The sequence below is a fragment of the Ursus americanus genome, chromosome 19 (assembly GCF_024610735.1).
Source record: "Ursus americanus isolate L20-20 chromosome 19, mUrsAme1.1.p, whole genome shotgun sequence".
Classification (NCBI taxonomy): Eukaryota; Metazoa; Chordata; class Mammalia; order Carnivora; family Ursidae; genus Ursus; species Ursus americanus.
In genome coordinates this window covers 13,858,294-13,873,983 of record NC_142145.1, presented here as the reverse complement: position 1 = coordinate 13,873,983, position 15,690 = coordinate 13,858,294, and the positions used below count along the sequence as shown (strand labels likewise).

The window sequence follows — 15,690 nt, the reverse complement described above, 5'->3', positions numbered from 1 at the left end:
GAGAAGAACAGTCAGAACCTTCGACAATAGCTAAAAGCTCAAGGGACCGCCTGGGAAGGAATGGGCATTAGGACATGAAGTCAAGAGCAGAGGAATCTCTGAGAACAAACAGAAAAAGCAGAGTGGACTCCTGCTTCCCCTGGAACAGGAAGCTTAGCAAGGGCTCCCAGGAGGACCTCCAGCTTCTGGTGGAGCTAGGAGGCTGGCAGAGGGACAGAGCAAGTTGAAGAGCAGAATAGAAACAGCTGTTGGCTGTGCTTGCCAGCCCTCAGGGAATCGCTTGTGCACCCGTTCCGTGGAACAACTCCATTTGATCCATACACATGTACAAATCATTGCCTCCTTCACTTTCTAAGTGCTAGGAATTAGTCCTTTCTTCTTTAAGCCTTACATTCACTCGGGCTACACATGCCTATGAGCCTGAACTTGCAAAACTACCAACTCGGTACACACAAGCCATGTACTGCTTACTCATTACTCTAGAACTCTCATTTTTTGGTGGCCTACTACAGACTTCTACCTTGCGCCAGGCCCCAGGGTAAGCACATTGCTTTTTATCATTTGTCCTCATAATAACCTTAATAGTATTGCAGTTTTTCAGATGAGAAACTTGGGGCTCCACAGGGAGCAGTAGCAAGGTTCAAATCCACATCTGCTGGACTGATTCTGAAAGCAGGTACATAGAACAAAAGCCTTGTCCTCATTGCCTTGAAGCCAGAAAAAAGCTAGTCTAACTCGCTGGTTTACAGAAGAACACACACACACACACACACACACACACACACACACACACACACACAGCTGGCGCAGAGTAGCAGTTGTAGAAGGCATAGTGAATATCTGAACCCAGTCAACTCATTGCTTTTTTCTTTTTAATATATATTTTTTAAAGATTTATTTATTTATTTTGAGAGAGAGAGAGAGTGAGTGCACAGCGGGAGGGGAAGAGGGAGAAGGAGAATCTCGAACAGACTCCCCGCTTGAGTGCAGAGCCTGATGCAGTCTTGAAGCCATGACCCTGAGATCATGACCTGAGCTGAAACCAAGAGCTGGACGCTCAATCAACTGTGCCACCCAGACACCCCCCGCCCCGCCCCGAGTCAACTCACTTCTTGACACAAAGTGAGAGTCTACATAACTGATGCCTTTAATGTTTGGAGGGTTAGTTCCACTTTTGCCAGAGATGGAGATCATTTTAAAACTTGAATGTTCCTTCAAGACATGTCATTCACCACATTAAGGTTTTTACTTTCTAGACTAACAAAACACATAGCTTAAAAATAAATAAATAAATCATGTCCTGAATGTAAAGAGCTAGGGGAACTTGCCAGGAACTAACTCCAGACACATTTTAGCTTGATGATTTTGCTGAAAACCAAGGACAAGGCAAAATGTCTTTCAATTCATCCAAATAACCTTTTCCTACTTCATCTCGGAGGAACCAGTTAGGAGGCAAAGGAGGGCCCCTTCAGGAGGCCAGGTGACCCACTGCTCCACTGCCTGACACCCCAGTCATCATCTGTTCCTTAGGGGAGCCTTCCCTGACCTGCCTTTCTAAATGAAATTCCTCATTACAGCACATTTGGGATTCTGCTTCCGGCCACGGCAGATTAACTGGTACTGGACTAGCCCTCCTACAGCAAACAACTGTTAACAGTGAACAAAACATATAGAGTTATAGTTTTTGGAAGTCAGGCAAAAGGCAGCACAAGACCGTGATCCCTAAGAGATGAGTCCCATGATACCCTTTCTGCAGGCACTTTCTAGACTGTGGCATGAAGAGGAAGCCAAACAGAGCACAGGGGTCTTGCAGAGCTGAGGAGACAGAAATTGGAAGTTTGGACTAGTAAGATAGTTGGAAAGTGCAGGGCAAGGAAGATAGAGAAGCAAGCTGTGCAGGGGCAGTTCCAGATGTCTGTGGGGTGGGGGTGAGGGGTCCCCTTGAGGCTTCAGCTAAATACCAGGCTACTCATCTTAGAACAAGATTCCATGAGGCTGATCAAAGATGCTGCAGAACTGGGGGTTGAACAAATACTGGAGACTGCATAGGTCTGGGAAATGTTCAAGGACTGACCAGTCAGACTGGAGAAATGTCACTGGCCCCAGGCACTCAATAGAGACCTCAGAAAGGCTATTCTAGACCTACACTAACAGGGCTCTAAAACAGCCCTTAAACATAGTAAGATGATGTGCAAATTCACTACCAGCCAGGACAAAATTCAACACTGTATTAAAGAGGCAACAGAACCTAAACACTTAACTATGTAGCATCCATGATTTGTAGCATACAGTAATTTCCAGACATGTGAAGAAGCAGCAAGATATGATCCATAACCAGGAGAAAAACAGCTAATTGAAAGACCTAGAAATGACAGAGATGATAGAATTAGCAGATAAAGACTTTCAAACCGTTATATATATTTTTAAACAGCTGTATTTTTTAATGGGCAAAATATTTGTATAGGCACTTCACTGAAGAAAATATATGGACATTAGCATATTGACACATTAGTCATTAGAGAAATACAAATTAAAACCACAATGAGCTATCACTACATGCCTATTAGAATGGTTAAAATTTATTTTTTTAAAAGATGCATTTATTGGAGAGAGAGAGAGTGAGTGGGGGGTGAGGCAGAGGTACAGAATTTTCAAGCAGACGTCTTGCTGAGCGTGGAGTCTGACGTGAGACTTGATCTCATGATTCATGAGATGATAACCTGAGCCAAAACCAGGAGTGGGATGCTTAACTGACTGAGCCACCCACGGACCGCTAGAATGGTTAAAATGTAAAAAGACTGATCATGTCAAGTGTTGGCAAAGATATGGAAGAACTGGGACTCTCATACTGGTAGGAATAAAAATGTTACACTTTGGAATACAGTTTGAAAATATATTAAAAAAATAAACATACACCTACTGAATGATCCAGCCATTCCACTCCTAGGTATACATCCAAGAGAAGAGTAAGTATACGTTCACGTGTTCAAAGACTTACATGTCTATGGCAGCTTTATTTATAGTAACTCCAAACTGGAAAGAACCCAAATGTCCATTAAAAGATGAGTAAATAAATTGTGGCATATGTTATGTCAGGAACCATGAAAGGGTTTGAGATCTCATGCCAATTGCAAGCTAACAAGGTATCTTGTCACCGCTTCATAGACACAGAGAGATGTAGGACTTCTGAGGCACAGACAAAAGACAGCTTATTACCATGGCAATAATGTAGCCAGAGTAACATAACTGTGTCCTGTCTCTGAGCTGCAGTCCCACTGGGTGACATGAAGACAGCCAAGGGTTGCCTGCACACTCAGTGGTGTACATTGTAGCAGAGGAAACATTGAGATTCGGAAGCTCTGACTTTATGTAGGAGCTACTGGCAAACCATTCTCTCCTCTGGAAAGAGGTCCTCCCCCAGGATTGATCAGTGACAGACTTTGAAAGAGGTAACATGACTGATCACTGATCATGATGTGTATCTGCTATTTACTAGTGACCTGGGGACTGAGGAGCTCTACCTCTGAAGTTCACACTTTGTGCAATTACTGTCCATTCAACAAGGCTGGCAAAGATTTCAAATACACTTCCCGCCACTGCCCCTATCTAAATTCAGGCTCAGTTAGTCTTTGACCTAAGACCACTGCAATCCATGAATCTTAAACCCCTCCAAGTTAATGATAACGGCCCCAACAAGGCCTACTTCAAATACTACATCTGTGAAATCTCCCCCAATTTTTCCACCTTGTCAGAAGTTATCAGTTTCCGGGGCGCCTGGGTGGCACAGCGGTTAGGCGTCTGCCTTGGGCTCAGGGCGTGATCCCGGCGTTATGGGATCGAGCCCCACATCAGGCTCCTCCACTATGAGCCTGCTTCTTCCTCTCCCACTCCCCCTGCTTGTGTTCCCTCTCTCGCTGGCTGTCTCTTTCCTGTCGAATAAATAAATAAAATCTTAAAAAAAAAAAGTTATCAGTTTCCCTCTGGGCTCATGCAGAGCTTGGGACATATATTAGTTATATCACACCGATCACGAGAGCCCAATGATCGGTTTATATGTCTCTGTCATTCACTGCAATGTGAGTGGCACGCAGTAAGAATCCAGTAAATCTTTGTGAAAGAAATAAACAAAGGAATTACACAGAATACTTAGATGATAAGAAATAGTATTCTAGGTTCCAGAAAGGTGACTATTGAGATATAAAGGACAGAATATGGTTAATGCTATTTTATCCCTTTTCAATAGATCATTTAAAAGTAGGCAGAAAATCAAAACAAAAGGTCTGAGCAGCTAATCTGAACAAGACCCAGGATCATAAACTCTAAAGAACAGTACACACCTGAGCATACTTAGCTCCCCCTGAATTTCAAAAGCAAGTGAAAAGTTGCCTTACGTGTCTGATTATTACAGACTCTACTGCCCCAAGAACTAACCAATGACAGATTATACCGATCCTGGCACGAGAGCCAAGATAAAGAGCAGCGTACAGGTCCCTCTCACAAAGCCAAACCTTTCAAATTGGAGAGTAACCAAAACATAAAGTTTGATGTCTTAACTACTTCCCAATGTACGCAGTATGCTCTCCTCACACGGAGAATCCCCGCAGCCCTCCTAGCTCTGGGCCCATCACTGCCACTCCTGTCAAAAGACATTCCAGAATGAATCGGCTTTGGGGCCTTGACAGACACATCAGAAGTTGCCAGAGAAGTAAGGAGGTGACACTTTTGTCATCACAGACCAAATGGGAAACCAGAATGACGGCAAATGTGCAAATCGGAGTGGTTTGAGAAGGATTTTCCCCCTGAGGCACAAGCTTTTAAAAAGACACTAAGATGATAAATACTTACTTTTATTTAAAATACCCTTATTATTATTTTTTCCAACAGCACGTATTAAATTTCAATATCCTCATTTACACTGTGCCCTCCTGCCACCAGGCTGTTGCTAGCACTGGATTCTCTGATCCACAGAGAGATCCTGGCAAATTCACTTCCAACTCTTTCCTCTTGCCCCTAATAACAGTGATGATGAGGATAAGAACGCTTGACAGTTGTAAGGAGTTTTTGGCCTTTACATACGTGGCCCCTGTGGGTGAGTCTCTCTTTGCCAATTGTTATAGCAGAAACCTGCAAGAGCCGCAACATAGCAGAGGGATTCATTCACTGACTTCATTCTCCTGAGCCCTTTAACCTTCCAAGGTGTCAGCAATTCTGAAACAATGAATCAAACCATCTTGACAGGCTTAGGGCTTTTAGACCACCCACTCTAAAAAGAAACAGAAGAAATTAAAAGGCTTTAAAAATACTGTAGTTGAAGGAAATCCATTATGTGGGTGGCAATAGCAGGCAAAAATAGTCTTCTTGACAAACTTTCAGGAATTTCCCGCTTAAATTTTTAGAAGCAAGTTTCTACTCCTCGTCCATACTGTGATTTTAATTATTCAAACCGAAAAGCATTGTCCAATAAAGGATAACAATTCTGAACCAAGTGCCATTTTGGAAATGATTCACGTTTTCATGTAGATCAAAACCTTTGGAGTTCGCCAGGTAAGACATGGTACTGTTTCTTGTGTAGCAACTGCCCAATTCTGTTTTCTTAGCTCCTTAGAATATGGATCTAACGAAGCCAAGGGTTTGGGTGTGCCTCCCAAGTAAGGAAGTTGCCATCAGAGGGAAAAAGGAAAAAAAAGTCTTCATAGATAGCAACATCTCCCTGATTCCCCAGAAGCTATTCCACGTGCTTGTCCTTTGCATCAGTGATGAGCACCATCAGCTCTCCATGTGAAACGCAGCACAGACACTGCGAGGCTCTAACATTGTGGCCACAAGCAAAGACCAGGGGAAACTCAAGCACAGCACAGACTCAGGCAGACCAGCAATGGCGTGATATGGAGGCTGTTGGTCACTCTGGTGAGAGTCACTACCATGAGCCTCCTGCGTCTTGTCTTCCTCCCAGGGTTCTCCCAAGAGGTAACACAATTTTGATTGGGACGCAAGGGAGCAGTAAGAAGGTTGGAGCAAAGAGACCTGTTCCGTTTCTGATGGCTTTACATCATTTTTCATTTTTTCTGCCCTCTTGGGTAAACTGATCCAGAGAACGCCTTTGATCTTTCCCTCTTTTTTTTATCTTACTCCTGCTAGCTTTTCTGACCACCTGTAAAGCCCAAGGAGAACGGGACTGTAAAGTCGGTGTTGGGTTTTCACGGCTTCAGCGTCCTTCATCCAACCTCGGAGCTGACGTACAGGAGCTCAAAGGAAAGCTTTTTGTTGGGAGATGCAGGGGTGGTGCTGGGGTGAATGAAGAATGGTTGGGTAGATGGATGCATGAAAGGAAGAAAACTTCACTTTTTTGAAGGAGAACACTTTTATTCTGTTGACAGCCAGTTGAACTGGCTCAATCTCAAAAAGCTGAATTTGATGAACAGGGAACAGGTTAGTATTGGTGACTGTTTCACCCCAGTATATATTCAGGAGCAAGGCCAAAACCTCAAGTTGCCACGCAGAAGAGCAACAGTAAGAGCTGGAAGGTGGGTCAGCAGGAACAAGGAGAGAGAGCAAATGGTCCTCTGCGGGAGTTATCACATCTCCGGGATCCCCTGCATGTTTAGTTCACATCAAAGCTTCACTGCCTTAGGCCAAACTCCAGGCCTCACCAGCTCTGCCCCTGGGCAGGTCTACCACATAAAGTAAGGAAATCAGTAAGGCTCCACCCACACAAGCTCTCAAATGCAGAGACGCCGGGGATAGCAAACAGGCCCTCACCTCATTATTCTCCCATCTTAGACCCCAGTGAGTTTGGTCAGGCTCTGAGGCTCTGGAAGCATTAAGAACAGCAGCTCCAACCGTCAGACTGACATGAGATAAGATCTTATAAACCAGAATGTCAGTTAACATTACACAAAACTCGTGGCTTAACAAAGGAAACATCTCTTGAAGGCTTCACTTGAAGGTTTGGGGAATGTTCTTGTGATGGTGCCAGGCCCTGTCACGGGGCCTGTGGTGGCATGTCTAATTTACGCCAAATCTGGATCAAGACTGAGAGGATTTGTGTGCAGGGCTCCTGTGGGAAAATTCCCTCCCACATTCTGGATTAGGTCATGGATGCCACAATGTAAGGAGGGTAATGGTCTTCTCAAGTAAGCCCAAAGGCAACAGTTTAAAAGACGACCAGATTTATGACAAGCTTTCAACTTTCTGGTTTCAACTGAATCCAGATGCATAAATACCAAAAATACTGAAGGGAAAAGGAAAGTCTAAGGATCTCTTTACTACTTCCAGAAAAACATGGCTGAAATGTTCCAGAAAAAATCATCAGCATTCTTGACATTAAAGAGTAATTAATTCCACCTCTACGTTTATGTGCTGATATCTTTATATTCACATTTTAGGGTGAACTATGGTACTCAAACTTGTGATCCAGTAAATTTTATGAGTTAGCCATGCAAGCGCTGTGATTCAGTCTGATTCTATAAAGCTAACCTCCCCAAATGTATTAGTTTCCTAGGGCTGCCATAACGAATTATCACCAACTGGGTGGCTTAAGACAATGAAAATTTATTCTCTCACAGTTCTGGAGGCCAAGAGTTATAAATCAAGGTGCTGGCAGGGCCACCCTCCCCCTGAAGGCCTGGAGCAAAGATCCTTCCTCGCCTCTCCCAGCTTCTGGTAGCTTTCCTGGCTTGTGGCCACATCACTATCTTCATGTGGCCTTTTCCTCTTGTCATCTCTTCTCTCACAAGGACACTTTGCTTTTGGATTTATGGCCCCCCTGGATAACCCAGGATGATTTCATCTCAGAATCCTTAATTATATCTGCAATGACCCTTCTTCTAAATGAGATCACATTCACAGGTCCCAGGGACTCTGGGCTTCCAGGTCTTTACAAAACTTTAAGTACTTGAAAATAGACAGCAAATAATTTCCTTCCTTCTTTTAATGCTAATTTTAAAAAAAAGTGAGGAGGGGCGCCTGAGTGGCTCAGTCGTTGAGCGTCTGCCTTCAGCTCAGGGCGTGATCCTGGCATTATGGGATCGAGCCCCACATCAGGCTCCTCCGCTGGGAGTCTGCTTCTTCCTGTCCCACTCCCCCTGCTTGTGTTCCCTCTCTCTCTGGCTGTCTCTCTCTGTCAAATAAATAAATACATAAATCTTTAAAATAAATAAATAAATAAATAAATGTGAGGAAACTTGCTCCTTTTGCTTTATATACCATTTGGAAGACAGCTGGCATATGCCTCAAATGTTAAGAATCTTGTGCAAGCATGCCCCATGCCAATTGCACACGTGTAGGCAACTTCAAAAGTATGTTTTCCTAATTATTCTGTTTACACTTGATTGTACACATACAACTGAAGAGCCTAGTTTTCATATCACCTGCTTAGATACAGTGAGCTTTCAGAAGCAAAAATACACCAATACTTTTATGCAGATTCCAGGATACAATGTCTTGGCAGAAACCATCTGTTTAAAATGTAAAAGGAAAGCCAAGCCAGCCAGTCTCACACTAGTTGTGGGATCTTGGGCAAATTATTTATAAATCACCCCGTGTTTCAGTTTTCCCATCTGTAAAATAGTATAATAATATCTACTTCATAAGGTTGTTAAGAGGACTACATATTTTAGTATTTGTAAAGCATTGAAATAGTGCCTGGCACATTGTAAGGGCTTTGTAAGTTTTATCCCTATATTTTTAAAAGTCATAATTAGAAATTGTACTAAACATTGAAGAGATCATTTACAAACACATTCAAAGCATGCACATCAATTAAAGTTCTTGGTTGCAAGTAACAGAGATGCAGACAAAATTTCTTTAGAAATGAATGGGAAGGGCTATTAGACGGTTGGAACCAAGAGAGGCTGGGCAGCAGAGGACAGAGCTAAAGAGACCTGCAAAGAACATCACCGAACCATTCTGTCCCATTGACTTCCAATTTAGAAAACAGAAGGTAAAAGAATATACAAAAATAAATATTTTAAGTGAAGCTTTGGACTTATCATTATCCACAGTGTCCTTAGAAATAATAATAAAAATAACCCCTCTTTTTATTGGATAAATAAGCATGTGATGGGAGGTTATCTATTAGAAGGTATCTAGAGAATCTCAATCCAACCTAGCTATCAATAGCTCCTGAACTTTGAATCTCAGACAGTCTCTCTCCTTTCTAGCTTGAAAATCTTGCAAAGAACTCCGACTGGCCCAGCTTGGGTCAGATGTGCACCTCTAACCTAGTCAACTGTGGTGAGGGAAGAGTCATAAAAACCACTTGGCTTCTGCTAGAGACACAATGGACAGTTAGCAATGGAGGCAGTTACTCCAGAGGAGAGAATGCCAAGCAGACATTGGCCCAGCTGAGCACTACACACTCACACCCTACCTACACTGAACGTAAGAACTGATGGGAACTAATTCACGAAGAAAATCTGTTATTTGTATATACACCAGGTTCTAACATGGCTAAGAGAGAGGAGCGACACGAGTAGAGAAGAGAGAAAACAGGACAGGAGAGAAATAAGTAAAACTGAAAAACCAAGGAAGGGATAAAGACTCCAACTAGAATTCACCTTCCATCGTGGCAAATCACGAGAAAACAAGCCAATATTTGCTGTGAATGTATTTTTCTGGTAAAGTCTGTAAAATACAAGGAATAATGACCTAGTCCAAATTCTATCAGGGTATCTAATGATCTGTGATGAACTGGATGCCATATGGTAGTACTGTAGGGTCCCACATGGAAGACTAAATGATCATAGGCACAGTTTATAAAGAGGTAGGTAAAATTTTAAAGTTTTCCCACATTAAGGGTTAAAGTTTTCTCAGGAAAACAGATTCAATTAAGCATATAATACCCTTTTCCAAAACAGTGTGACAGATTGAGGTTTTAAGTGTGAAAGTACACGGCAACATTTTTAAAGCATGCTTACCAGTTGGGAGACTTGAAGAAAGGTCTGCAGCCAAGCAAGTGGAAATTGCTGGCATACTGCTATCTTTTCCCCTGCACAATGCATAGACCAAGTTAAATTCTCTAAGCACTATAATAAATACAGCTATTTAACTTCATTTGACTAAGTGCTTCTCAAATATATTTGATCAGGGAACCCTTTTTATTATGACATCTATTTGTATCCTAATACAAGGAAGGATTCCTTGGAAATCCTAAGGAACCAATGTTCTAAGGGACATACTTTGAGAAATGCTATGTGGCAAATAAATACTGCAGTGCTAAGGGTGATGAGCTGAAAAACAGTGATCAGTTTGTGTCTGTAGGGAAGTTAATAAGTGACACATTACTTCTCAAATGCTCTTGTTATAAAATGAGTATTAAGTGCAGGAATCTCATCTAGTTTTTTTACATACCTTGATGCAAAAACACTATAAGATATTACCATAGTTCTGAAAACACATACCATAACAATCCCACTTCAAAGCATTTTATAAGGGATGAAGAAAATGTAGATATATAAGGAATGACTCTGAAAAGGTGAGAAATTACCACGTTCTCTCTGGTCTCCTAAAGGAGTCCTCCGAACTGCCAAAAGGCTGTCCACTTCAAATGACTGAGTCAATTTAGCTCCCTCCTTCAGCCCCCTTGATCAGATGATGTCTAGGATGTCTGGGGTTTATCTAGGGGCTCCCCAGGTTCTCCCCAGGAGAGCTGGAACTCTGCAGAGCTACTGCCTGTCTCTGGAGACAGTCTCTCACCTACTCCCCCCATCCCCCGCATAACCCTTCCCCCTCCCCCTGGGCCAGCTCCATCAGAAATTACATTTTTGATGGCAGAGGTATGTATCAAAGGTGGGAGAGCAAAGGAGTCCTTAATCTACTACAACAAGTATATAAAAGTAGGGGGTGGGGGTGGGGAACATAATGCTCCTAATATGTGAGTTGGCTGAAATTTGGATCGTGAATGATGACTAGGTATCTAGGTATGTAGTCCAGCTCTATCATTGTTAGTTGCAGGGAATTATTACGAAAATATATTACCATTTATAATATTATTTCCCTAAAAAATAAAAAAGCATTTTATGTTCTAAATAGTGCACACTAAATATAATAATACAGAGAACTAAAACATTGGTTAATTATGCATAGACTGCAGTTAGTTTCTGAAGTCCTTAGAGTATCCTCCAAGATTTATTCATGGTCCACGGATTTTTTGTTCAGTATTTTCTCAATCTGATATGCACCCTTTAATTCTTACAGGAATTCCTAATTAAAGCAAATGCTAACCAACAAATGTCTTAAGTTTTGATTTGGAGATCTGGTATTAACAGTTAGAATGAAAAAGTGAATGCCTTAAACAGAAATATATTTAAATCATATTTATTTTTTCTGTTATTAATATAAAAATATGCATTTCAAAACACTTTAAGATATTTGACAAGCTGCACAACCGAAAAGGCCCATCTAGCAGACTGCTCCCAAGCGAGTGTGAGGCGTCCAGAAAACAGCGCAGCAAGGCCAGTCTGTGGCTGCAAGTATATATTCCTGTTGTGTAAGCGCACATTGACTCAAAACAATATTAGGAAAAGATGTGCTTCGAAGAACAAAATAAAGGTAAAGCACTGAGCACCTTTTACAATGCTGTAATAAAATATTCATTAATTCCTCTGTGGAAAATCTCGGAATAGATGGAAGATAAAACTAGATATAAAAGGAGTTAAATGGTAGGTGTTTATAAAGTCAGTTTTCTCTTATTTGTTTAAAAACAGATTAAAAATCCTCTGAGACAATGTGAAAGTTCGTGGGTTTTGTATCTGCCAATGTCATCACCTGCTAACAGCAGCTTCTTAGTTGTTGATTGAAATTTTATATTACAGACTGATGCATGTGGTCTTATACTGACATCGATCTCTTTCTTTTACTTACTATGCTGCTGTCATTGGTATACCATTAAGTACTATGACACACAAATTATCACCACACTTCATAAGCAGAAATTAAGAAAGCACATTTTGCCAAACTGATTTTCAAATCTTCTAAATTGTATTTGCTCACTCACCTGCCAATTTGAAAAATATAGTAATTTGTAGAGAGCTTCTTCATCATTAATGTGAGTTAGTAATGCTATAATTTAATTCAAAAGCAATTATTTTTTTTAAATGGGACTCAGACCAGCAAAGCTTAGTATCAGCCAAAATCTATGGGCACCCCGTGGGCAAAAGGCCAACTCTATAGTGATATACAAGGTCGCCTGATGAAAAATCCAAATAAAAATTACTCTCAAAATATTTTGTCCATTAGAATTAGTTTACAGATGGAAATTTAAATTAAATGAAAGGACTCTAGGCCTTTGGGCTAGAATCTTACAACCAGAAAGATCAACAATGTTAACAATGATTTCTGTGATCTTGTCAGGAAGTTTAACCATTGACTTCAAGAATTCTGTTGAAACAATACGTGATAAAAGGTACGGGGGTAAGAAATACTGAGTCTACAATTGAACATCTTTCCCCTGAACTAGACACAAATACCAAGCGTTTTCCACCTTTTCATCTTCAGAAATCCCAATGCGAATCCAGAAATGAAGAAAAAAAATAGAGTGAAGGTCAAAGCTGCACCTGGCTGGTACACGATGAACACGCTGGAAACAGCGCTGAGACAGTATTGCACACCGAAGGAAAATGACAAATGGCTGGCAGCATTGTTTCTACTGAAGCTTCAGGAAGTAGCAGATCCTGATTGTCTTTCTAGTGTTATCATCAAGTAGTTAGAACTATTTGCAAAAACAGCGCTGAGAGTTGATAAATGTTTATGGTGCCACCTGGTGATTTCCTTCAAGTTTCGCCATCACTGATTTTGGATGTGATCAGTACTGCCCCCACAGGAGCACATCCTCCTTTGCTCGTAAGAGGAGTTGCACAGTTGGTGACCAGACTGTTACAGGTGCTCTGAAACGTCAAAGAGAAGAGCTGCCAGCTAAAGGAAGAAAATGCAAATGGAGAAAGTTTACTATGCTTTTCCACAGATATAGCCACTATTTCACACGTACAAAACCTAAAGAAAATGGAAGCTCCTTTATTCCAGACAACCTGTAAATTCAGAATTCCACATATCGTTTTCATTGTAGGAGCAGAATATGCTGTATACCAATATCCATTTTCTTACTGAATCCTCGATAAGAGTTCGGTTTAAAAGGCGAATGAGAAGCAGGATCCAGATGTTGAATGATGGCTTCAGTAACATTATATGAGGTGGCTTTTGGGTTTGCCACAGAGTTCAAGTTTCTTTGTCGTGAGCAGGTGTGCCAGGCCATTGAGAAACACGAGAACGATGGTCATAGACATAACAATCACGTAGTGGCTGATGCTACAGAAGGAGAAAAAGAAACATGTGACAGGAAGAAAGAAAACATATGGGAAGGAACATAGATCCCTCTAAATAACGTTCCTAAATGTATACATAAAATACACAGAATTACAAAAGATACCAATGATTTTTTCAAGTTTATTTATTTATTTTAGTAATCTTTACACCCAACATGGGGCTCAAACTCACTACCCCGAGACCAAGAGTCCCATTCTCTTCCAACTGAGCCAGCCAGGAATCTCCCACCAATGATTTTGAAATAGATGTCAAATGTTAGAAAAACAAATTTGTTACACAAGTAGTGATGAACATAATGTTTTGAGATCTCTCCAACAACTGTAATATGTTATGAAAATGTCTGATTGATATTGGCAGTGCCTGTGTCTTTGTCATCAATCTAAGGTTACTGCCCCCAGGTTAAGTATTCTGACATTTTACAGCAGGCCATCCTATGCTTTGACAGAAGTTAGAAGTACTTTAACAAAACTACCAATCAAACACACACACATAAACGTTACCCACATTCAAATTCAGTAAAGTAAAAGTTTTATAGCCAAGGCATCTAAATAAAGGAGAAAGGATAGATTTCTTCATTAATATCCAAGTCAAAGCTACTGTCTCCCAGATTTTGCTCTTTTAGACCTTTTATCACTTTTATACTTTAAATTACCTAAAACACTCTTAACATTTTAAATTACTTTAATAATAAGTTTCATAAAACCGGTAGGTAGGTGGCTATTCTCAAATTTAGTGGACATCTATCTATAAAAGGTATTTCACAGATCACTTATCTCTTTACAGTGGCCTGAAATCACAAACTTTGGGCTCATTTAAGCTAACATTATTGGTAGGAAACAGTTGTGAAGCTCATCACAAGTAATGGAGCCATAAGACATTCAGCTTGTGATATTTTCCATCAAACAAGTCTTGGTATCATCTTAGCAGAGCAGGGTGAAAGGAGCACCCAATTTCAACTTGAAATGAGTTTAGCTGTTCCCACTCTCTCCCCTTGACTTTTCTGACATCATTTAAATCAGGTATTCTCAAGGTCTACATGTGTGATGGCAGAGGGACAGGGTCTCTGTGCGGAGGGGCATACAGAAGCACCGGGAAGGCCTGTTCAGCCTGTACAAGGGGTGATAAAAGGCTGATTGTACTTTTTAATCAGGGTAATGGGCAAAAGAAGCAGGTCATCTCTATCAGAGGTACTGGATAAGAAAGAGTTTGAGAATCACTGATTTTAATAAAGCTTAGTATTCATTATAAGAGTAAAGGTATTTTATGGCACTTACTAATTACATTTAGGAGGATATTAAAATATTGTTGCACATAATGAGAAGTTATCATTATATCTAGAGAGAAGTGATACTTTGTCATTTGTAGTTTAATAAGGTATAACAACAGTGCACGTAGGAAACAATGTCCGAATGAACACCACTATCAAATCAAACCAATCAAACTGATGATGCCAACTCTTCACCTCATACCAAATACACTGAGAATGTAAATTTAAATATTCTTATAGTTATGAAGATTACCTCAAGGGACCTTTTTCTCTAGTTTAAGAAATGCACTTCTTTTAGGATGTCATATAAAAGGCAGTACTCTGTGAAGTCTACGACCCGCTACGAATGAAGATACAGTGTAAAAGATCAAAAGAAGAAAATACTAAATTGTAGCTCTGTCAGCCCAACTCAGTTTTATGGCCTGGGCAGGGTATTTTTCACATGGCTGTTAAAAGAACACCTGACGCCACAAGGTTCTCCAGAGAACCACTGAGCTTATAGCCACAGGCTCAGCTGGCTCTACTGACTGGAGTATATTCCTTTAAGAGTCTCAATTTAATTCTGGTAAAATCCACTCTGAAGATGCATTTTTAAACATCCTGGACTATCCCAATAAACACGAATACTGTTTAATGCCCTAATAATACAAACTTCATTTTTAAAGAAACTATTACTTGTTAACCTGAAACTAAAAGCTGAGGCATCTCTCAAACCTATTTTGAAAACCCACTGCAATCACCACGATGACATGATATGACCACTACAGATATGTGCAGACCACATTCATGGTGAGCCCCCACTCCTCTCTAGAATTCTGGGACACATTCTCACCATTTCTGTATTCATAAAGCAATCAAGTAGTAAGGACAAAAGGACAACATTCCATTCCTGTATTTAACAGGCATGTTACAGCTGAAGTTATTAACTATATTTCTAATAAAAAGGAGTTTAGAAACAAAATTTGTCACAAAGGGAAACCACCACAGGAGCACAATTCAAATAACTCTAGATCCCATTAAGGAAACTCTGCCAATAAATTTAGCAATATCTGCAACATGACAAGAAACATCTCAGCTTTTCATATATACATTCACACAGGAAT

General features: G+C 40.7%; 1 protein-coding gene across 2 annotated transcripts in view; it reads right to left on the bottom strand.

Annotated features, from left to right (window-relative positions):
* Window positions 1–11,300: 11,300 nt before the first annotated feature.
* Window positions 11,301–15,690, bottom strand: part of PIGN (phosphatidylinositol glycan anchor biosynthesis class N) — a 111,606-nt gene continuing 107,216 nt past the window's right edge. For both annotated transcript variants that reach the window (XM_045790217.2, XM_045790218.2), the window contains one exon: window positions 11,301–13,302. In XM_045790217.2, coding sequence (XP_045646173.2) covers window positions 13,179–13,302 — 124 coding nt within the window. In that variant the 3' untranslated portion in view covers window positions 11,301–13,178. The remainder of the gene's footprint in view (window positions 13,303–15,690) is intronic.